Consider the following 22985-nt stretch of genomic DNA (forward strand, 5'->3'; position numbering starts at 1 on the left):
AGAAATTAGGAACAATATGTATTTTTGCACCACATTAAAAAAAAAAACTTTAGTTGCAGATTTTGATTGAGAAAATCTTTTATTGAGAAAAGGCACGTATGTTACATTACACAAATGTCACAAAAAGTATGAATCGTGAAATAACGAGGCTGTTTCAATGTATTCACAAATGGATTCACTCAGCGTGACATCGGGGCCTGTTTAATTGAACACAAAACTTTGATTTGGTTGTATGAATGGCAAGAGATGGATGTACAGTATGTGTTAATTGTAGCATCTGTTATCGAGTTATGTGGCTCTTTCGCCCTTCTGCTGTGGATTACTGCGAATTCTGAAAATCATTACAACAGTATTTAATTGAAATGAGTTTGTTTTTTTCAAATGTAATTCTAAATTCGAAGATTTTGATGCTCTTGTAACACACACAAAAAACAATAAAGGTTTTTACAATATTTTTTTTGTCACTCAAAATACACGTGCTGATGTGTGACACCTGGCGCCAACATTTATTCAACTATTCGAAGCCAGCAAGCAAACCATGGCTACATCCAAGAAAAGAAAGCTTTCTGGAGAAAACTGAAGAGTTAATGCTATGTGCTACATGAACTATATTAAAAACAAACATCACTCACTCCTCACATACTGTATTACAATCATTTATCATTCAATCATTCCGAAGTTTGACGCTAATATTTTCTTGGTATCTGCTCGAAATATCGGTTATCGGCCTCATTGACTACTATCAATTGGCATTGGCCCCGGAAAAAAATAAAAAATAAACACGCCTCGCTCTCTTATATCTTAGTTAGTTCTCCTCCAACTGAACCAGACCAGTCTGGTCCTGGTCCAGGCGGTAGAAGCCGAGGTTGAGACGCTTGAAGTCGTCTGCGAACACTTGCCTTGACATGGGTGTTACGGTCTTCTCTGCTGCGACGCGACAATACACTGAATACAGAGCGGCCATTGACTGAAAGGCAGGTTCCAGATACTGTTTGCATGTGCCATAGTTGGAGGGCAACTTCGGGAGGTCTTGCAAAAAGCTGCGAATGAAATTATGGCCTGCCAAAGAACGACGTGCATTGCTGTGCATTTGTCCCGCTGTGTCTGCTTGCGCGTTTCCCTCCTTGACCCAGTTAATGGCAGACCACTCGCCTATTCCCAGGGTAGACAAAAACATACCTTTGCAGACGCGTCTTCTCTGCCCACTGACCAGTAAAAAAAACAACTTAGAATTTGATCTACGGGAACTGTCAGCCCCTCTTCTCCTCTGCACGGGGACCACGTCAATCAGACCACGCACATACGCCCTCTTCTGCTCCCAGGTCATCCGTCGCCAAAAGTCGTTGAAAATGGAATTCCTCTCGGGCTCGCTGATTGCGCTGCAGTGATGTTTGGCCGACTTGGCACATGCTGCCGATGAACATCTCGACCCCATAACGCGTGGCTGCCGCATGACCTCCTTTTGCTTGTGTTTTCCAACATATGGCTTCCCAACCATTCTTCTTGTCATGTTGATGACTTTCTTCCAGTTGTTTTCAGCCCTCTGTCTTTTCCTTGGAGGTGCGTCTTCCTCAACATTTGACCACGAACTCTCAGTAGCCGAGCCGTCTTTGCTTCCACCACTGGAAACTTGAAAATACACAAGACAAACGTGCAGGAATGAGTTGCAACAAAGCAAAAAAAAAAAGAATAATACTGTTAATTTAACACCTGTGTTGTTATTTGCAACATGGGTAGCGTCTATATAGCGTCTGTATTCACACTACTTGGTGTTCAAGTGACGTTTAGCAAAGTGTTAAATGTTTAACAATAACACAACATTTTAGGTAAATTGACACTATTTCTTGTTAACATGTAACTGTGCGAAGCTTAGGGCTTGTATTCACAATACACTGGTGATGGTGTTCAAATGTTGGGGGGCACTTTTTTAAACTAACACCAGAGTAGTGTTAAGAGCAACAAAATGTGGTCTCGAAAGTGTATTAATGACCCGATTAAAATAAAAAAAAAAAGAAAAATATGCTACCCTACTTGAAATAAAAGACATTACACAATAATATCAATTCAATACATTCATTTTTTTATTCAATCCATTTCAGTCAGTAGTTCAGACTTCAATCATTACACACCAGTACGGCACAACGTATGTGCTCTCATCATTTTCAGCTGAAAACTGCCTCTCATGACTTCGACAATCAGTCACTCATAGTCAGACACCAATGACATTGAACAAATCCTCCTCAATTCTAAATGCATTCAAGCGATGATCAAAACTCACAGTAAAAGCATTTGTGGCTTTAAAGGTTCTCAAAATAATTTATGCGCGCTCAGAAACCTCTGTTGTAAGACACTTGTGAAGAGTGTCCTGTGCTTGGACATGGAGGCCATTTACAATTTTCTCCACGGAACAAACCAAAAACTGCACGGCAATTTCAGCGACTCCACATGCTTGCAGTTGAGCAATAATGGAGACGTACAAATATCTACCAGCTGCCTCTTTTTCAGAGATGGTGAGGAGGGGACAGAGGAAGCAGCCTTTTTTGCAATGGATCAGGAGCACAAACATTGTCCACGTCAGCATTGTCCAAATAATTAACAGAATGTGAAGCCTCTGAAATGTCTTTTAATTCAATGTTTCTGAAATCCACAGTATGTGTAAAACACAGATACACGCAGAGGAGGAAAGGTTGTTCTGATCCAACACTGTGAAGGAACGTCGTCGTGCTTCTCCCAAACTAAGATTGAAGGATGGGATATATTAACAGTGAGTTCAGTTTGTTCTCATAAAACATTTTTTTAAACAGTTCTTTTATAGTTGAACCATTTGGCCACACGATTTCAATGCAAAAGCATTAAAAAAAAAAAAAAAAGCCTTATAGCCTTTTGCAGAATCCATCCATTTTCTATACCGCTTATCCTCACAAGTTGACTTTGGGTGAGTGGCGGGGTAAAGCCTGGACTGCAAAACAACCCGTTTTATATATAAAAATACTAAATACATTAACTGTACTGGGGGAAATGTCAATGCAAATGTGAAAAAGACAGAAACTAACAGCACTATAGTGGAGGATAGCTGTGAATTCTCTCAAAGTTCCCAAATTGTTTCCATTGTACGTCGGCGTGCAGAACCATGATGGAGCACTCGGTACTAATGATCTACTTTACAACGCTTACCTTCTTGAATGAATCTGGAGTAATCACAGCAGTCCTGACACATTTGTGGACTCCCCTGCGCTCCACTTGAATCAGAATTTCTTTGAAATAATAACAGAAAAAGTCAGCATTTGACTACAAAGTGTACATAATGTAGCACTACATAAAAATACAGCGGAACCTCAAGTTGTAAACAACCCAATGAACTACAGTACATGCACCGGCTTCGTGCAGCACTTCCGAACTCTGCGGCGGTGGGCAAATTAGTGTCTGGCGCAGCTGTCACGACCGTGGAAGAATGGATGAGCACGAAAACACAAGCGCTTCAACTGCCAGAAAAAAAAATAGTCAACATAATGTGACAGATTCTTTTAAGTTGCACAAAACGGCGGGAGGCTTAAATGAGAATTGCTGTTTGCCATTTTGAACCAGTGTGGCGCAAAGTGGCACACAGCAATACTCATTTGAGCCTCCCACAGCTTGGTGTAACTTAAAAGTATCTATTACATGTTATTGGCTTTGTTTTCCGGCAGTGAAAGCGCTTGCGTTTTTGTGTACGTGTATTCTCCCACTACTGTGAATGGAGAAGGAAGCTAACTATTTTCCATTTGCTGTCTGGCTTTTTTTCCCGCACACTGTGTAAACAATCCATTATTCCTGGGCGTCGCGCATTGCAATTGCAGAACTGCAGCTTTAATGGCACTTAAGAGGGAAACGGCTAGCGGGTGATATTAGGAAGCAAATTACGAAAAGAGAAACAATTAAGAAACCATCGCATGCTAAACGCCTAAGCGTGGATGTTGCATAGCGTTTTGCTGGAAATCACACCGTTATTTCTTCATAATAGGGTTTTTTTTTTTTACTTATTTCTATATTCTAAAGTACCGTCAAGTACTGCAGTATTTACTTTAACCACAACCACAATGTAACATGACAGACAGCTTAGCTTTCGCTATCGCTAACTGAGCACTGAAAAACAGTCAATCGTCAATCTTCAAATTCCAAACAACATAGCCAAGTAACTGCTCGCTTCAAAGCCAGATAATAGTTATGCCATGATCGCCAGCTGTCACAAATATTTTGGGAGGATACATTTACTGAGGCGAGACACTAGCTATATGTGAACAGGAGATGGAATCGGAACTATTGCCAAGTTAATCTCTGTTTCTAAAAATATGAAACAGAAAACAAATGTTATGAGGCACAAATATTTTTGCATCAAATACCAACATGTGAGAATTTTGCCTACCTGAGAGAAGTTGGATTCCACCTTGCAAGCGAGAAGAAAAATGACGCTGGAGAAAACCGTCTGGACGATAACCGGAGAATGTCAACGCTTACTTAAGGGCGTGGCTTCAACTTGAAATTGACACCAATCAGAGTTGAATTCAGGAAACACCATTATTTCAAAACATAACAGTGTGATATCTACACTAGATATTAAAGATGGGCGAGTACTGACAACAGGTATTGGTATCTGCCCGACACCGGCCTGATTTCAATGTATCGGGTAGTCGCGAAGACTGCCAATACCAGCCACCAATACTGACATGCATGGCGTTTTGCATCCTTCGCCATCCTCTCATATTCCCATTAAGACAACATTTCCGTTAATATATGCAGTATATGTCTATAAGGTTTATATTAACATTATTAGCGTGTTGCTACGGAAATGTATACGGTTATTTGCCAACTCAATTTGGGTGGTGTGACGACTTTCTACATTGCAGTATTTCATGCACATATTTGCTTCACACCTTTACCTGCTTTCATCAAGTGAGAATAAGATTATTCAGTGCATATTTTTCCTGTTGAATGCAGTACAGGCAAAATAGCTTGTTTACTTACCTGTGTGTATTACACAGGGTGCTATACTTACCTGTTGACTACTTTTTTGTATTTATGTACCAATATTGTGTAACAGTTTGTGTTACAGTTTCACACTGGTTCAGTAACGTCCAAAAACAAGTTCCGGCTTCAACTGGATTTATCGAACTCCGTTTAACTAACTGAGTAACTTCACCGCTGGGGAGACCGGCAAAACAGTCAGAAATGTATTTTGTTAATTGAAATTGTATGTATCAGAAGGACCAGTGGTATTGGTACTCGGTATCTGGAGTGAATACTCGTACTGGTATCTGTCCGGAAAAAAAAAAAAGTGGCATTGAACATCCCTACTAAACATGTTATTTTATTACAGAGTGTTGTTAATACAACACCATCACTCTGCATTTAACACCGTTCCCCGACGTTTAACACTTGTATATTTGCTGTGCATCTTTATGAACTGTCAACAGTGAGGGTGAAGGTTGACGGAGCTTATCCAATTTCATGAGATATTGAGGAAAAGCATTTCACCTACCCGTGGCAAACTACACTTGCTCTGGAGCCAGCAGCGAGGCCTCCTCTGGCTCCAGACCAACAGAGAAATCTATTCAAACACATGGTACAATTAGTGTGAATAGCTCTTTTAAGTCATTCTCTGCCATGGAAGTTTCTATTCTTAAACTGGAATCCAAGTGTTTTCTGCCACTGACGTATTTATAAGTACCAACATTTCTCATGTATAATGCAAAATTTATACTACCACTACGTACTTCAGTTGTGCACAGACTGCAAATAATTTACATGTTGTTTTTCTGAGACACTGCAAAATAGTCCCACACCGACAACGTGTTTTTTTTTTTTTTTCACCGACACGATTGAAAAAAACTTTATTGGCTGTCAGATAGTTACAGTAATACGTCAGACACGTGACAAGGTTAACAATAAACTAGCTTTTGGATTAATACGTGACGGCGACGCGGAGTAAATGTCTTTTGCGGAGCCGATCGATGACGTCATTGATCGGCACGGCGAATTATGATATGAAAGCAGAACAGCGTAAAATGCCAATCATCGGGCGATACCGATCAAGCCGATAAACAATACAGTCATGTCTAAAATAATTGGCACAATTTTAACCATGACTGTATTTGTTTTTATTTGTTATTTAAATGTATATTATTTTGATATATTATTTTTTTTATTTCTCACTAATTTATGTTATAGTTGTTCTTTTAAGTTATATTTAAAGTTTAGCTTTGGTACTTGAATAAATACAAAGTTTTGAAATCAATGAATAATTGTGTTTATTAATTGTGATTTATGTCCATCCATCCATTTTCCTTTCCGCTTATCCTCACGAGGGTTGCGGGTGTGCTGGAGCCTATCACAGCTATCTTCGGGCGAGGGGCGGGGTGCACCCTCAACTGGTCGCCAGCCAATCGCAGGGCACATAGAAACAAACAACCACTCACATTCCCAGCTACGGGCAATTCCGAGCCTTCAATTAACCGCCCCTGCATGTTTTTGGGATGTGGGAGGAAACCGGAGTACCCGGAGAAAGCCCACGCAAAACTGTGAGGCAGATGTGCTAACCAGTCGTCCACTATGGCGCCCGTGATTTCAATGTCAATGAAAATAATTGTGATTATTATTTTTTCCATAATCGATTAACCCTACATCATGGAGTCACGGGCAAACGGCATGTAAAAAAAAAGCCACTGACGTTCGACGAGAGCCATGCAGTGAGTCAGCATTTCTTAGTTGTATATCTAGTAATCTAGTAATTAATTATTTTGCTATCAGAAGCGCATTCCTAGTCTTGTTTTTATTGTTTTATAGTTTGAGTTGTAACAAAAGCAAATCACATTTTGCATCAAAGTCACTGTTCTGAATTTGTTTGATGATTTTAAACATTAAAGTGGGGAAATTATGCAAAAATCTAAGAATTTGAGAAGGGGGGCAATTCTTTTTCACGACACTGCATCACGTCAGTTTTGGGTTTTTTTTTGTAGAGCATTTCGAGTGTTTGTCGTCACCTTCGAAGTCTACATTGTTCATACCTTCGGTGTTGTCGCTGTATGAGAGTGGAGATAAGAAGTGGGGAGGTGGGGGTCCTCCGCAGTGGTCTCCACCTGGAATGAGATGCTGAAGCTGTGAGCACTCAGGTGGTTTGTCTTCGTCCTTATCGCTTTTTACACAGACACTAATCAGTGGCAACTTGCTGACATCTGCCTCCTCCTCTTCTTTTTTTATGTGGGGCAGATGAGAATGCTCCAAATTGGAACTCGCCCCCTGGGGGTGAGGGGGAAGTACTTCCGCACAAGAATTCCGCTGCAGGACATCTGCAGGACAACAGAAGCGCAAACACACTTTAGCACAGGGGTGTCCAAACTTTTTTGCAAAGCGGGCCAGATTTGGTCAGATGAAAATGTATGGGGGCCGACCATTCGACCTGACATTCCTCGAACCATTACCATTGTAAATTAATATGTAAATATGTAACTATATTACTTTGCTGTCTGCAGCTAGGTCGATAATGCAAATGAGAATCTGTTTTCAACTGCATTACCAGGATAGTTAAAGGTTAAAACAATAATAAAATAAATACAAATGAACTATTTTATGAAAGTTAACTGAAATTTGTTAGGAATTTTGACAAAGAATAGGAAAGTGACTATACTATTCAGAAATTTGACAAAACTGTGGTTTGATCATCACAAAAAAATCTATTCACTGAGACTCGTAGCTCGCCTTTGTAGAATTTTCAGTGAAAAAGCGCTGCTGCGCTATCAAAACAGCTTCCAGTGGCTTGAGTTTTTCGGCGCATTGGTTCGCTGTTAGCTTGTCGTAGTTAGCATGTTTCGTCTGGTAGTGCCTCTTAATATTAAATTCTTTGAAAACAGCCACAGTTGTTTCGTACGTCAGTGAAAAAATCCACTTGTCCTGGACGCGGCGGCCCCCCATTGTCAACTTGCCTCTTTTTAGTTTCAGTTGCCATTTTAATGGGAAATGGGCTAAAAACATACCACAGGGTTAAAAGTTCACACAGGGGTCATGCGACGAGTGCGCGGCCACAGGTCTACTGCCACCCTCTGGTGAAATATAAAATGGCTTTTTTTGTATGTGTGTATTGTTTATTGTGGTAAACTGTGCTGGCGGGCCACACATTATTGATTTTATGACATGATGCTTCGGGCCCGCGGGCCGGACTTTGGGCATGGTAAAGTTTAGCACATCTACTCTAGGTTCACTGAAGATGTTCTAAAAATTATGTTTACACGCTGCAAAAACTCAAAATCTTGTCTTATTTCGAGTCAAAACTAATCTGATTGCACTTAAAACAACTCCTCATGCTTAAAATAACACTCATCAGCCAAATTCAGCTTGTTTCAAGCTAAATTTCACTTGAAATAAGCCGTGAAATTTGCCATTGTAATAAGAAAAAAAAACATACATGTCCACTGCCATTTTTTTTTTGGACTTATTTCGTAACTCATAGCTTTCAGACCATTTTGGAATAGAGTTTGGGAAGAAGTACTTGAGACTTTTTGGTCAGCGGTAGCAGACATTCTTTTATGAGCACGTCTGGCGAAGTGTCTTGCCAATGCTATTTTACTTTTTAAATCAATGACAGTGTAATGAATTAGCCATTGAACGTGATTTGGGGGTGGTGTGTAGTGCAAAATGGTGTACGATAGCAATAAAAAGAACGACACCAACGAACGAACGATGCGGTGTCTAGTAACTCAAGCAAGATGGTGTTTGTTTAGGTTTTATTTTTAATATCCTGAAAAGTAGTAATTTTGTCGTTGCGAGGATTTGTGCTCGAAAGCGACGATGTGCTCAACGATTCATCGTAGGAAACAAACCTTCGCGGTGTAGCACCATGTGACTCTTGTAAACATCTTCCAGTTGTCGTCGGTGTCGCTCGGTCTCCTCTCTCGCTCGACAAAGTTGCTCCTCGTACGACGCTATCGTTCTTTCAAACAGTCCGAAGATTTCGTCGGCTGCAGCAATGAGTCGCTCCCTCACCAACTCTTTCAACATTGTTATGTTTTTCCACTCCGTCTCGCATTAAATTGACGTTAGCTTCCCGTTTTCCACTTCTTCGACTGCTGTTGTGAGGCGAAAGTAACAAACCCGTACTGTGCATGCGTCCGCCGGCCGCCATCTTTGAAAGGTATCTTCTACGGTAAGACGTGGGGACAAAACAATTTGCTCCTTTAATTAAGCGTGGAAAATAATTTGGCATCCATTCATCCAGTCTAGCGAACTGATTGATATTAGATTAAACGAGTCATCAATCTCAACACACTTATTATAATTTTCATTGCTCTTGTTATGATTACGATTTAGGCTTTTCTCTTTCTCTCTTTTTTTGAGTGTTCATGTTGAGCCAATAATGTAGTGGACATGACTTCTTGCATCTGAACAAATAAGAACATTGTGGAACACGTAATTATTTCAGTAGTTCCACGAGGGGGAAAAAAAGTTACATTCAAATACTGTATAGTTTCACAAGTCTCAGAGTGAAAATCAGTGGTGACTGGAGATACGAATTATTTTGTTCTGTGACCACGTTCTTATGTGAAAATATCTTTCCCCACTGAAATGAAAGGAAAAGCCATTTCTTAGGTATGTTCCTAAAATTTATAAAATACCTTTATATCAAAATATCATCAGATAGAGAGAATAAAAATAGCCCTACTTTGTAAGAATTGGATAAGGATTAAGGATTTTATGCCACTGTTGATGTCGAAAATATGCCAACATTTTCTTGCCCAGAAATGAATGGAAACAGGAAAATTGTGACTGGAACCTTGACTCTTTGATAGAAAAATGCCCGACTGTTTCTTATTAGTTGCGATGAAAATGTAATGTTTAAACAGTTTTCAATTGTGGCAGTCCACTCAAACCATTTAATTTTTAGGGTCAAACTGCGAGCAATTGCATCACCAGAATTTCTTCAATCTTCACAAAAAACAACAATAATACTAGTGAATCATGTACATATAGTTTTCCATACACAAGTACTACCTTGCACGAAACAAGGAGAAAACACGATCTTGGTGGACCTTGATTATTTTAGCGGATCCGCTAAATTCATGTGCTCAAAATTCGGCAGAAAAAAATGGAAAGAATATGGCAGCCGTTTTTACCAACATAAATCCATTCCAGCCTCCCCCCAAAAAAATGTTTAATGAGAAAAGCAATGCTCTATAATATTGCACTTTGTGGAAAAAAAACTAATGATAATTAAATAGAATGTGAAGAAATTGTTTTTGCTGCAATTTTTGCTTCAATTCAATGATCATTGTGCTGCTCCTTCTGGTGTGCGTGCCTTGGCCACCTGGGAGCAGTACACTATAGGCATATGGCTATACTGTACATGGAGTCTCAGCTCCTCAGTCAGAGGAAGTAATATTATCCATTCTTTGTACAGAATAAAGACTACATGTGAGAATTGTTTTTTACGTGTTGCACCACCGTTTGTGTTCAAATATCTGTTGCTTAATGGGTTAGAACACCATGACGCTAATGCTATTCGTTAGCCCGTCTATGGCATTTCCCACTATGTTAGGATTAAGCTTACAACTTTAAGGAAAAGTGATGTGGTTGTTTTAACAACACGAGATGTACCTGTAACTCTCTTTGCTTTATGTTTGACGGTATACCTCACCAGTGAGTGGCATTAAAGAAGAGATAGCAATGGTGGAGGACTTTAAATACTTGGGGTCAACCGTCCAGAGCAATGGTGAGTGTGGTCAGGAAGTGAAGAAACGGGTCCAAGCAGGTTGGAACGGCTGGAGGAAGGTGTCAGGTGTGTTATGTGACAGAAGAGTCTCTGCTAGGATGAAGGGCAAAGTTTATAAATCAGCGTTGAGCCCAGTGGTATCTTGGGTGATTAGCATCTGAAGGCACTACTGTATTCCATCCATTCATTTTCTGTACCGCTTATCCTCACGAGGGTCGCGGGCGTGCCGGAGTCGATCCATGCTATCTTCGGGCGAGAGGCGGGGTACACCCTGAACTGGTCGCCAGCCAATCGCAGACCACTGCATTCAATTTTTCAAAACGATAACCACAAATTCTCCATGTCAAGAAATAAAAATATGAACAGAGAAACACAATTATTTTAACAGAAATTAGGCAGGACTTGTCTCTCTGAAAAGTATGTTCAATGAATCTGCATAATAAAAGAAATTCATTCTACTAAAATAGACATTCAAATTTATTGAGCTGTATATACAGTGCTCAAAATCAGATGAATCAGAGAATAATAAATGCAATAACATTGAAAAGTGCAGCAAATAACAAGTAACAATACCACCATGTGTAACAAACAATAAATCAGAGTGAGCAATTACTGTAAATGTTATTTTAAAGTACATGCATTGCTTTAAATTAATATATATATAAAGTATATATATGCCGTTATCTATCCACTGCAGGATGTAGGCCTCTTCTTCACGTTTCCAACTACTACAACATTTTGCAATTTGTTGCCAGTGTATTCCGGTGTGTTTTAATGATTTTATCTGTCCATCTACTTTTCGGTCTTCGCCGTGGTCGCTTTGTGTCCAGTGGTATCCAATTGATAGTTTCTGCGGTCCACCTTTTGTCAGCTCTTCGGGCAATGTGGCCAGCCCATTTCCATTTAAGGCTTTTTATATTCAATTTTGTATTCAATTAAATATCGGTTTAACATGATTTGCAAATCATTGTATTCTGTTTTTATTTATGTTTAACACAACGTCCCAACTTCATTGGAATTGGGGTTGTGTGTGTGTGTGTGTATATGTGTATATATATATATATATATATATATATATATATACACACACACACACACACACACACACACACACACACACACACACACACACACACACACACACACACACACACACACACACACACACACACACACACACACACACACACACACACACATACATACGCACGCACCCACACAGACAGCACGGTTGACGGCGGTTGACGACTGGTTAGCACATCTGCCTCACAGTTCTGAGGACTGAGGTTCAAATCCCGGCCCCGCCTGTGTGGAGTTTGCATGTTCTCCCCGTGCCTGGGTGGGTTTTCTCCGGGCACTCCGGTTTCCTCCCACATCCCATGCATGGTAGGTTGATTGATGACTCCAAATTGCCCTTAGGTTTGAATGTGTGCGCGAATGGTTGTTTGTTTGTGCCCTGCGATTGGCTGGCAACCAGTTCAGGGTATACCCTCCCTCTCGCCCGAAGATTGCTGGGATAGGCTCCAGCACGCCCGTGACCCGGCCACCGGGAGCCACTATTCTACAGGACAGTCATGCAGACAAACAAAGAAGAATGCACTTCTGCTTTTCTACTACTCAGTCAGTTACTGTAATATGAGTCATTTTTTTTGTCAAGGATGAAGAATATATGCCTGTGAGTAATGTTATATTACCTGTCAATATCTGTTGTTCACCATATGCATTCAAATAGTCGTTTCCCAAAGGGTTCTAAAACTGTGAATGTCGATGCTAACAGTTAGCATGTCAATGGCGTTTTACAATAATTTCGTCGTTTGTTAGCATCAAGCTAGCGGACTTCCCTACGACAAAGCTGTAGCTGTTTTACACATACTACTAATTCTCTTTATTGCTTAGTTTGACCATAAACCTCAACTGGGAGTGGCATTAAACAGCTTAAAACCTCTCTTTTTTGATGAAATGTTCATCATTACTATGCCCTGCCTAATTCATTGTATAGTGCAGTTACTTATTGATGTTTTAGCACAAACAATGCAGGAAAACATTTAATCACCATTGTGTTTCCGCATGTGTGCCGTCAAACTGGACTTCTTAAAATATCTTTTATCACAAACTGAGCAAGTAAAAGGTTTTTCTCCCGTGTGGGTTCTCACGTGTGCGACCAAGTGTGCCCTTTGAGAGAACATTTTGTCACAAACTGTGCAACCGAAAGGTTTTTCGCCTGTGTGTGTCCGCATGTGTGCTACCATGTTTGCGCTCTGAGAGAATATTTTACCGCAAACTGAGCAACTGAAGGGTTTTTCTCCTGTGTGTTTGTGCATGTGTACGCTCAAAGAGAAGCTGTGAGCAAATGTGTCACCGCAAACTGAGCAACTAAAAGGTTTTTCTCCCGTGTGCGTTCTCATGTGTTTGATCATGTTTTGCTTTTGGGGGAATGTTTTACCACAAACTGAGCACCTGAAGGGTTTTTCTCCTGTGTGTGTTCTCATATGTGCATTCAAACTGTGCTTATAAGAAAGGCTTTCGCCACAAACTGTACATGTGTAAGGTTTTTCTCCAGTGTGTGTCGCTGTGTGTGCAATTAAAGCTGCTTTTTTTGCAAATGTAGAATGACAAACTGAGCATCTAAAAGGCTTTTCTCCCGTGTGTGTTCTCATGTGGGTAATCACATGTGAGCCTTGAGTAAATCTTTTACCACAAACTGAACAACCAAAGGGTTTTTCTCCGGTGTGCGTCCGCATGTGTACGTTCAAATTTCTCTTATTTGTAAATCTTTCACCACAATCTGAGCAACTAAAGGGTTTTTCTCCTGTGTGCGTTCTCATGTGCACACTCAAACTGTGCTTATAAGGATAGCTCACACCACAAACCGAGCAAATAAAGAGTTTTTCACCCGTGTGTGTCTGCATGTGTCGAGTCAAATTGTAATTATAAGTAAAGCTTTCGCCGCACTGTGAGCACTTGAAAGGTTTTTCCCCCGTGTGTGTTGCCGTGTGTCCAATCAAAGAGCCCTTGCGAGCAAATTTCTCACCACAAACTGAGCAACTAAAAGGTTTCTCTCCCGTGTGCGTTCTCATATGTACATTCATATTTTCTTTTCGAGCAAAATTTTCACCGCAAACCGAGCAGATAAAACGTTTTTTATCTGTGTGACATCTCACAACAGATGTTTCCTTTTCAGAGCTTTTCAAGTGTTTGTCGTCACCTCTCAAGGGTTCTTCCACGTTATGACTATGTGAAAAATTAGCAAATAGCTTGTCTGCTGGTGGTCCTCCACAATGGTCTCCGCTTGGACTGTGATGATGAAGCTGTGACCACTCGGATGTTTCATCTCCATCATCTTCACCCTTCACAACGACGACAGTCAGTGGCAACTTGCTAACGTCGATCTCCTCCTCTTCCTCTTTGAAGGTGGGAATCTGTGCATCCTCCTCGTCCTCCGCATTCGGGGCTGCGAGACACAAGCAACAGAGACACAGATTCAGGTCAAACGAGACAAATGAACTTAGGTCCACCCAGTGTGAAGACCTCTGCACAGCAACATTTTCAGGCAGAGGAGCAGCTTCTGTGACAGGTTACTGTCGGACTTTCAGACCACACTGGAAATATGTGCTCTCTTGATTAATGGTAAATGGACTGCAATTATATAGGAGCATCTTATCCAAGATAGCGTCTACACGGGTGGACGCCTCCGTAATGTGCTCTCTAGTATTGTCCTTGTTTTTCTTTTTCATTTGTCTTTGGAGACATCACGCGACTTACTTACACGAGGGAAGACTTGTTCAGCACTGGGGAGTACAAGCCGGACCTTTTTCTGCCAACTTTCACAAATCAACAACGTTTTTTCTTCGAGTTACTCACCAGCGGAGTGAATATACTCTATGGGGCATAGAGAAGGCGAAGACGGCGCCACAGAGGGAAGCGAGACAGCGAGGATTTCCAATGCCACTTCCGTCGATTCACCTTGCAAATCTAGAGCTCTCTACTAGGGCTGGTCATTGTTTGAATTTGAGCGATTCATGTCCCAATTCCTCATTTTGATTGTGGTTCCACACAATTCCCGATTCCAATTCTTTTAGGGGGCTGGGTCAAAAGAAGTTTGCATGGTTTAAATAAAGGGGGTCCAAATTATGAACATCCATTTTCTTAGCAGCCCGCATCATAGACTAAAAGGACTAACATTTGACCCGGGGTTCTTTATAACCAGTATCAATATCAAACCTATGATCATAAAGGCAATGTGTGTGGAACTAACCCAATTGACTTAATATACATTAATGTTTCAGCAAAAAGTTATTTGCAACTGTTTTGTCACACTTAGACTTCTACACATCGTGAAAGCCTCCTTTGCATAATATAATCTTATTCCAAGTGTTGCAGTGAGGCGACTGGTCATTTATTTTACCAAAGTTAAGACACACTTTTGTTCGTCGCTGCCATTGGGCACAAGCACGTCTTCGTGTGTGTTCTTCATTGGTTTTCTGGACTTTTTTCTTCAGGGTTTGCAGAATATAGCCATTGAAACTGGGAACCGAAATTGAATTTGTTTAATTTTTAAATTTTTCTCGATTCCGGGAGAAGCGGAATGTTAGTCGCGGTTCCAATCGGTTCTCGATGCCCAACCCTACTCTCTACCCAACAAAATGGAAGAGTTTCATCTCCTCACAAAGACTTCGCACATTCTGCCTTGACTTAGATTTGTAAACGAATCCCCGACGACGCCGCACTGCTGCCTGACTTCCAACAACACCGAGTGAACCGTGACACGGAGCTATCGGGGAAAACAAAAGATGCCAGGATATGCTTCTACATCAACAAAAAATTGTGTACTGATGTCACAGCGCTCATCACACACTTCAGCCCGGACTTGGAGTTGGTGTTTTCTAACTGTAAATCATTCTACTCGCCGCGCTAGTTTGCTTCATTCATATTTCCCGGTGTTTACATCCCCCCAGGCTAACAGGAACGCCACACTGCAAACGCTGGCTGACCACGTAAACGAACTTGAAAAGAGGCACCCAGATTCACCCGTCACTATTCTTGGGGACTTCAACAAAGCTCCGGTTTCCTCCCAAATCCCAAAAATATGCGTGGTAGGTTGATTCCATCCATCCATCCATCCATTTTCTGAGCCGCTTATCCTCACTCGGGTCGTGGGCGCGCTGGAGCCTATCCCAGCTGTCATCGGGCAGGAGGCGGGGTACACCCTGAAGTGGTTGCCAGCCAATCGCAGGGTAGGTTGATCGAAGACTCTAAATTGCCTGTAGGTGTGACTGTGAGTGCGAATGGTTGTTTGTTTATGTGTGCCCTGCGATTGGTTTATGACCAGTTCAGCGTGTACCCCGCCTTCTGCCCGAAGTCAGCTGAGATAAGCGACAGCACACCCGTGACCCTAGTGAGGATAAGGGGTTCAGAATCAACCACAAACTCCCTAAATACAAGCAGCACATTGAATGTCCCATCAGGGAAAACAACATTTTGGAGCACCGCTATACCACGCTGAAATTCTCGTACCGTGCTGTTCCCCGTGCAGCTTTGGGCTCGTCTGATCATTGTATATTTCACTTAATATCAACATACAGGCACAAACTTAAATGTGGAAAGCTTGTGGTGAAAACAGTGAAGTGGACCAATGAAGCTAAGATGGAACTTCAAGACTGTTTAGAATGCACAGATTAGAGAGTCTTAGAAACTTCAACTGGCAGCTTGGATGAATATACGGACACTGTTACATCCTACATTAGCTTCTTTGAAGACGTGTGTACCAACAAAGCCATTTCGCACGTTCAATAGCAACAAGCCGTGGTTCACTGCCAAACTTCGCTAACTTTTCGGAGTGGGAACAGAGCCCTGTACAATCAGGCCAGAAACCAGCTGACAAAAGAAATCAACATTGCAAAGGCAAATTCAATTATGCAGAAAAGCTGGACAAACAGTTTGCTGCTATCAACTCTGCTTCAGTTTGGTAAGGATTACAATCGCTAACCAACTACAAGCGACCATCCCCCCAAACGGAGAACAATGAAGGACTGGCTAATCAAAACTAATCGGGGGAAGCTTCATCGTGCAACAAGACAATGACCCACATACTGCCAACACAACAAATGACTTCATCAGGGCGGAAAAGTGGAAGGTCTTACTTAGACTGGCCAAGTCAATCACTGGACCTTGAACCGATAGAGCACGCATTTTACCCCATGAAGAGGAGACTGAAGGGAGAAACCCTAGAAATAAGAACTGCAAGAGGCTGCAGTAAAGGCCAGGAAAAGCTTTTCAAATGAAGAATGCAACAGTCTGGTGAAGTCAAAACTCAAAGTGTAGGACTTCCGACCTGATGTCTTGGGACTTGACTCGAGACATGCAGGCCAAGACTTGAGACTTACTTGTGACTTCCAAAGCAAGGATTTCGTCCCACCTCTGCTGTTGCCACAAATGTTGATGTTATATCGTCACTGGAGAAAAATGTGACACTTTTGTGTTTGGTATCACTTTTCAAGAGCTGAACTCAAAGATTCAGGACTTTTTCTAGGTCCACAAAAGGGATACTTATCTCAGATATTGTGCTTAAATCTGTGTTAGAGAGCAGTTGTCCATTTTAGCTCAGTCATCCACTTACTGTTGGCAGCCTCAAGCGCACCTGTGCAATAATCGTGCCGTTTCGCATCTACCGTTATTAGTGCCTTGTCGCAAAAATAATGTTGTAGCGCCACCTGTTGCTTTGCATAACCTGTCGACACGCGTTTGACCTATTTTTAAATGAACATTTGTCTTGTTGAATATTATCATCGTGGAGTGAAGGGAGCTTATCAGACATAAATATATTGAATGATTACGTTGTGTAAACATGTTAACAGACCTTCGATGTTCTGCACAATCGCGTCCAGATGTCGCTCAGTCTCCTCTCTCGTTCGACAAAGTTGCTCCTCGTACGACGTCATTATTCCTTCAGAAAGTCTACAAATGTCGTCAGGAGCCCCAATTTGTCACTCATTCGCCAGCTTTTTCGATATTTGGATGGTTTTTACTCGATTTCACTTCGTAGAATCGCGCTATTTTCGTTCCGCCTTGAAACCAAGCTAACTTCCACCTTTTCTTCTTCGATGGCGTTTTTCGGCAGTGAGGCGTTTGCGTAAGCAAACTGCCTCCATCTTCCGACAGGAAAAAACGAGAAAAAAGGCATTATTCGGATTCCCCCCCAGTTTCCAGGCAGGACACGCCGTGCTTCAACATGATTGGCAGGCTCCGCAGAATTAACGAGATGACCATCGCAAACGTGTCACATTCGAATGAGACAAAAACGAAGACGTTTGTTATAGTTAGGTTTAGGGCTGGGTTTGGGTCTTAAGGCAGTTTAGGAAGGGTTAAGGTTAGGATTAGGGTGGGTTAGTGGGAAACACGAATGCTGCCACAGCTACGTCACATCGTTTCCCGTCATGAAAAACGTAGGGCGTGTTCTTCAGGGAGAATAGCAACCAATCAGTGCAGTGGCGCGCGTGCTGGAGCCAGTAATAATTAAGAAGGGCGTGTCCTGTCTAGAAACTGTGGGAATCCTATTAATTCCTCAGAAAGCGTGATTGACCAAGCAAGAAAAACATACAGAGGTCAAAATCATCTTTATTGCAAATAATGTGAGCAAAACAATCATATTATTTGATTTATGACTGTACATGGATGATTTATACTGATTTTTTTACTTTGTGGTCCTTACAGTTTGACAACGTTCAGTTTGGCCCAGAAGGATTTGCAAAATGACAGCGTATTCCAAGTTTGCGGCCGGGATGAAAACCAAAATAACAAGGATGACTGCACATTTTGCTACTGTTGCTTATAAAAAGTTAAAACAAGAGAATTGGAAATAGACTATCATCGGTAAGAATTTGTTTTGGGCTCTTTTTTCAAATGTTCTGCATTAATAGCACAGACTTTGACATTGACAAAAAGTAAACCTCATGAAAATTGTTTTCTATATGATCAAACTCATTTATTTGTAATGTCCATGCATTGTCTTTAGTAGGAACGTCGACCTCCCCAACATGGCCACCACGTAGGCACATTAGTTAGCTTGGTTGCTCTAGTCCACTAGCTAGCTAGTAAGTTTTATATTCATCTCTATGTTGTCCTGTTAGAGCTCTGAAATGTCTCCACCAACCCCCCTCTTGTCTCGGATGCGCCATCTGACACCACGGCGACGGCGCTCTCAATTCAACCCACCTTGAACCTGACTACGTGAACGACAAAGGATTGCGTCGTCACGTCTCCGCAGCACATACACAGTTAATGGGTTTGTCAATGTCGCGCCGCAACCCTGCTGAATGCAGGTGTGAAAAGGCTTTTACGGGTGGACGCACGGAAGCACGGACGTACTGTACACTGCATGTGACTTGTCCTCCGCCAAACCCGTGACTGACTCACCAAACCCCTTGAAATCGATCGAAGGTTGAGAACCACTGATGTAGACAGACAATATTACAATACTCACAGGCATATGTTCTTTATCCCCTGCAAAAATAAATCGTATTACTGCAGCTTACTGACTCAGTTGTGAAACTGTTCTTTAACTGTCTGTATTATACTGCCCCTGGTGGCCAAGGTGCACATGGGAAGGCGCACAAGGGCTCATTCATTTCAGTGAGGAAAGATGATTTGAGATACGAGTGTTTTAAGTTACGAGCGTGGTCATGGAAAGAACTAAACTCGTAAGTCAAGACACCACTGTAATAATAAAAAAAAAAGTTTCAGCTCAACTGAGCAGGATTGTATTTATTCTCAATCATGTTTTCGCATATGTGCGGTCAAACTGTACTTATAAGAAAAGCTTTCGCCACAAACTGAGCATCGAAAGGGTTTTTGTCCCGTATGTGTCGCCGTGTGCGCGATCAACGACACCCGGTGAGCAAACTGATCGCCACAAACTGAACAACGGAAAGGTTTTTCTCCTGTGTGCGTTCTCATGTGTGCGACCATGTTTGCCCTTTGGTTGAAGATTTTACTGCAAACGGAGCAACGAAATGGCTTCTCTCCCGTGTGCGTGTGCATGTGTCTGTTCAAATTGTAATTATAAGCAAATCTTTCTCCGCAAACGGAGCAGGTGAACGGTTTTTCTCCCGTGTGCGTGGCAGTGTGGCCAGCCAAGGAGACCTTGCGAGCAAATGTTTCGCCACAAATTGAACAACAAAAAGGTTTTTCTCCGGTGTGCGTTCTCATGTGCGTCACCATATTTGACTTTCGAGCGAACCTTTCGCCACAAACCGAGCAGGTGAAACGCTTTTGTGTCTCCTTTTTAGAGCATTTTGAGCGTTTGTCGTCACCTTCGCACTCCGTGCCGCTCCTCGACGATTCTTCCGTGTCGTCACTATGTGACAGTGGAGCTAAGAGGTTGTCTCCTGCTGGCGGTCCTCCATGGTGGTCTCCACTTGGACTCCGTTGAGGTACTTGTGATGACTCGGGCGCTTCGTCTTCGTCATCTTCACTTTTCACTGAGATGACAGTCAGTGGCAATTTGCTGACATCGACATCCTCCTCCTCCTCTTTAACGTAGGGGGGCAGATCCGAGTCTGCAGCACACAAGCAACACAATCACAGTTCAGCCCAAAAAAAGTCAAAGGCAAGTGGGTACAAGGGTAGAAAAATTTTAGGAATTGTCAAAGTTGGACACTTTCCATGGAAATTAATTTATGGTAAAAAAAAAACAAAAAAACAGGAATTTCCCAAATTGAAGGTTGGCTCTTAATAGGGAACTGGATTGATTGATATTTTTTTATTGAATATATAAACATGTAACAGGAGATATTTTAATAGAAAGTAAAAGAAAAAAAAAAAAAAGAAAATCAGTTGAGTCATCGTTTAGGACAGTTTACATGTTCAAAACAGAGGAGGAAGAAGTACAAAGAAATGATTTAGTCCTGAAATAGTCATGAAAAAAAATATTAGACCAACCTTGTTTGTTCAGTTTCTTTTTCAATTTTAATGCCTGGTACAAATAAATGTAAATTTCTTTGTACAAATATAAAGATGACAAGAAAAAGAGCTCATACTAGTTTAATTTAAGAGCCATTTTCTATGCTTTTCTTGATAGCACCCAAAATCACTGGGAATAAATTAAGCTTAAGAATGTCAATAGGACATAAGGTATTATGGAATAAGATGCATTTTTGTCGTGTTCATTTTATTGAAGGGGCAATATACCTTTAGAGGTACCAGGCATTAACATGAACATGAAATTGAAGAAACAAAGTGGTCTGATAATTCTTTTCCATGATTATTTTTGGAGCATAATCTTAATTAAAACAACCGTATTTTATGCAATTACAGTGGTAACTTGATTTACATAAGAGAGCCCCAACTTACCAACTTTTACAAATAGTCGCTGAATCGATTTCTTTTCATTGACTTGCGATGCAAAATTAAAGGTACGTACAAATTTGGAATACACTGCCACACAATTACCATACAATTAAGATACTGTCACGCTATCTATTTTGCATGGATGTCTGCTAATGACCAAATAAAATGTTTAGATTTTAATATGATACCTTTCCAGTAGCTCATTCACTCCCGTGGACGTTTACTGTCACCCACCTACATATTCGTTTTGTACGTTTTTTTTTTAAACGTGTAGGCTTTAAAGAGGGTCTCGGCCAGCTTGTCTGGAAAATTCAGCTTTGTTATTCACTGTAATGACCAACAGATCCGTGTAGACGGTAGATGACATCGCTTGGGATTTGATGTGAGCACAGCTTTTGAGTAGATGATAAAGATGAGGCGGTCAATCTCGGCAATTACGAGGGAGAGAAGTGCCAACAGGTTGGAAGTCGGAAAAATGTAGGCACCTCACATTCGAACAGAGTATGTACTGTATTAAAATATGTACTGTATATAAAATATATTTTTTGGTTTAAAAAAAGCCACCGACGTTCAACTCCAGCCATGCGGTGAGTCAACGTTGTTGAATATCAGTTAAAAACCAACTGTTGCAGCTTTCAGTTTGTCAGTAAATTCTCAGTTTCTCAGTCTAGTTTTTGTTTTTATAGTTTTGGTGAGACAAAATAAAAGTGTATTCTTTCTGTAGATTTGATGCTTATTATTGCCACAGAACACAGGTTTTGTCCGAATTTGACTTTTGGCGAGAGGCGGGGTTCACCCACCCAGAACTGTTCTCAGGGCATAAACAACAAAACAACCATATACGCTAACAACTATGGACAATTTCGTCTCAAATGAGCATAGCATGCAAGTTTTAGAATGTAGAAAAAGAAACAGACCAAAACCATTTGTCTTTTGAGAAAAACTTCAGGTTGGCTACAAGGACCATTTACGGTTAGTGCTATAGCGCCACCTGTTGCTTACTGTGCAAAATGCTTCCGTTTAAGTTAATTCAACATAAACGGACCTTCGATGTGAGTCTCTGAGCAAACAGCTTCCAGTTGTCGACGTTGTCTCTCGTTCTCCTCTGTCGCTCGACAAAGTTGCTCCTCGTAAGACGTTATCGTTCTTTCAAACAAGTCGAAAATTTCGTCGGCGGCCGCAATTAGTCGCTCCCTTACCAACTCCTTCAACATTGTCGCAACAATTTTGTTTCAAGGTCAAATATTTCACTCGCGCGAACTTGTGTCTATTAATCGTGAAATGAAGCGGAACCAGTGGCCACGGCCAACCGTACTGCGCATGCGTAAATCAGTCGCCATGTTGACCGTTTTTTTTAAACATCTTTATTGACCAAAGTGAATTAACAACAAACAAAATAGTAGCAAACTAGAGGCGGAACTTGGAAGACACCAAAGTAGGAAAACGCTTGTCAGATGGCATAAATGCTTTTCAGGTAAAAAAAAACAAAAAAAAAAACGTTCTTGTTCCATATTTATAAGGGGCTATTAATCATCAAGTCTTCTTAAAACACACACACACACACACTAGAAATTCATTACGACCAGCCTCCATGAAGCACACTGCCGCCATCTTGCGGCGGTCTTAAAGACTGCTCGAGAGACAGTGAATGTAGCAAAGAGAACACAATGAATGGTCCTTTTTGCAAAGAATGCTTGGAACGAAAATGTAGTATTTGACTTGTTATGACAGCTCATACAATAAAATACAGCAATGACCAAAATACAATATTCTAATGCAAATTTAAACGCAATAACATTGTAATGTGTAGTAAAGACAACAGACACTGATCAAATGGGATTTATCAACGATGGTTGTGTTGGAATATTTTCATATGCCGTAAACCCAATTTATTTGCAGTTCATTA

The 22985-nt window shown here is 41.2% G+C and overlaps 3 protein-coding genes across 7 annotated transcripts; all 3 read right to left on the bottom strand.

Annotated features, from left to right (window-relative positions):
* Nucleotides 1-97: 97 nt before the first annotated feature.
* Nucleotides 98-9140, bottom strand: LOC133400288 (uncharacterized). Of its 5 annotated transcripts, none has more exons than XM_061672770.1 (4): nt 8850-9140; nt 7207-7322; nt 7041-7112; nt 98-1629 (listed from the first exon to the last, which is right to left on the bottom strand). In XM_061672770.1, exons 1-4 carry the CDS (start codon nt 9025-9027, stop codon nt 1507-1509), a joined length of 489 nt encoding a protein of 162 aa, XP_061528754.1. In that variant the 5' UTR covers nt 9028-9140; the 3' UTR covers nt 98-1506. The 5 variants fall into 5 exon arrangements, 4 of the variants coding, with proteins under 4 accessions (XP_061528754.1, XP_061528751.1, XP_061528755.1 ...); XR_009768325.1 differs by lacking the exon at nt 98-1629 and adding exons at nt 2837-3254; nt 4403-5584 and having other exon boundaries at nt 7041-7322; XM_061672771.1 differs by lacking the exon at nt 98-1629 and adding an exon at nt 3667-5584.
* Nucleotides 9141-9936: 796 nt separating this feature from the next.
* LOC133400285 (gastrula zinc finger protein XlCGF57.1-like) lies at nt 9937-18151 on the bottom strand. The gene is made up of 2 exons (XM_061672763.1): nt 17592-18151; nt 9937-14186 (listed from the first exon to the last, which is right to left on the bottom strand). Exons 1-2 carry the CDS (start codon nt 17671-17673, stop codon nt 12781-12783), a joined length of 1488 nt encoding a protein of 495 aa, XP_061528747.1. The 5' UTR covers nt 17674-18151; the 3' UTR covers nt 9937-12780.
* A 221-nt stretch (nt 18152-18372) lies between these two features.
* Nucleotides 18373-22372, bottom strand: LOC133400293 (oocyte zinc finger protein XlCOF19-like). The gene is made up of 2 exons (XM_061672778.1): nt 22125-22372; nt 18373-20289 (listed from the first exon to the last, which is right to left on the bottom strand). The coding sequence occupies exons 1-2, from the start codon at nt 22291-22293 to the stop codon at nt 19502-19504; spliced, it is 957 nt and encodes a 318-aa protein (XP_061528762.1). The 5' UTR covers nt 22294-22372; the 3' UTR covers nt 18373-19501.
* Between the last annotated feature and the right edge of the window lie 613 nt (nt 22373-22985).

The sequence above is a fragment of the Phycodurus eques genome, chromosome 3 (genome assembly GCF_024500275.1).
Source record: "Phycodurus eques isolate BA_2022a chromosome 3, UOR_Pequ_1.1, whole genome shotgun sequence".
NCBI lineage: Eukaryota > Metazoa > Chordata > Actinopteri > Syngnathiformes > Syngnathidae > Phycodurus > Phycodurus eques.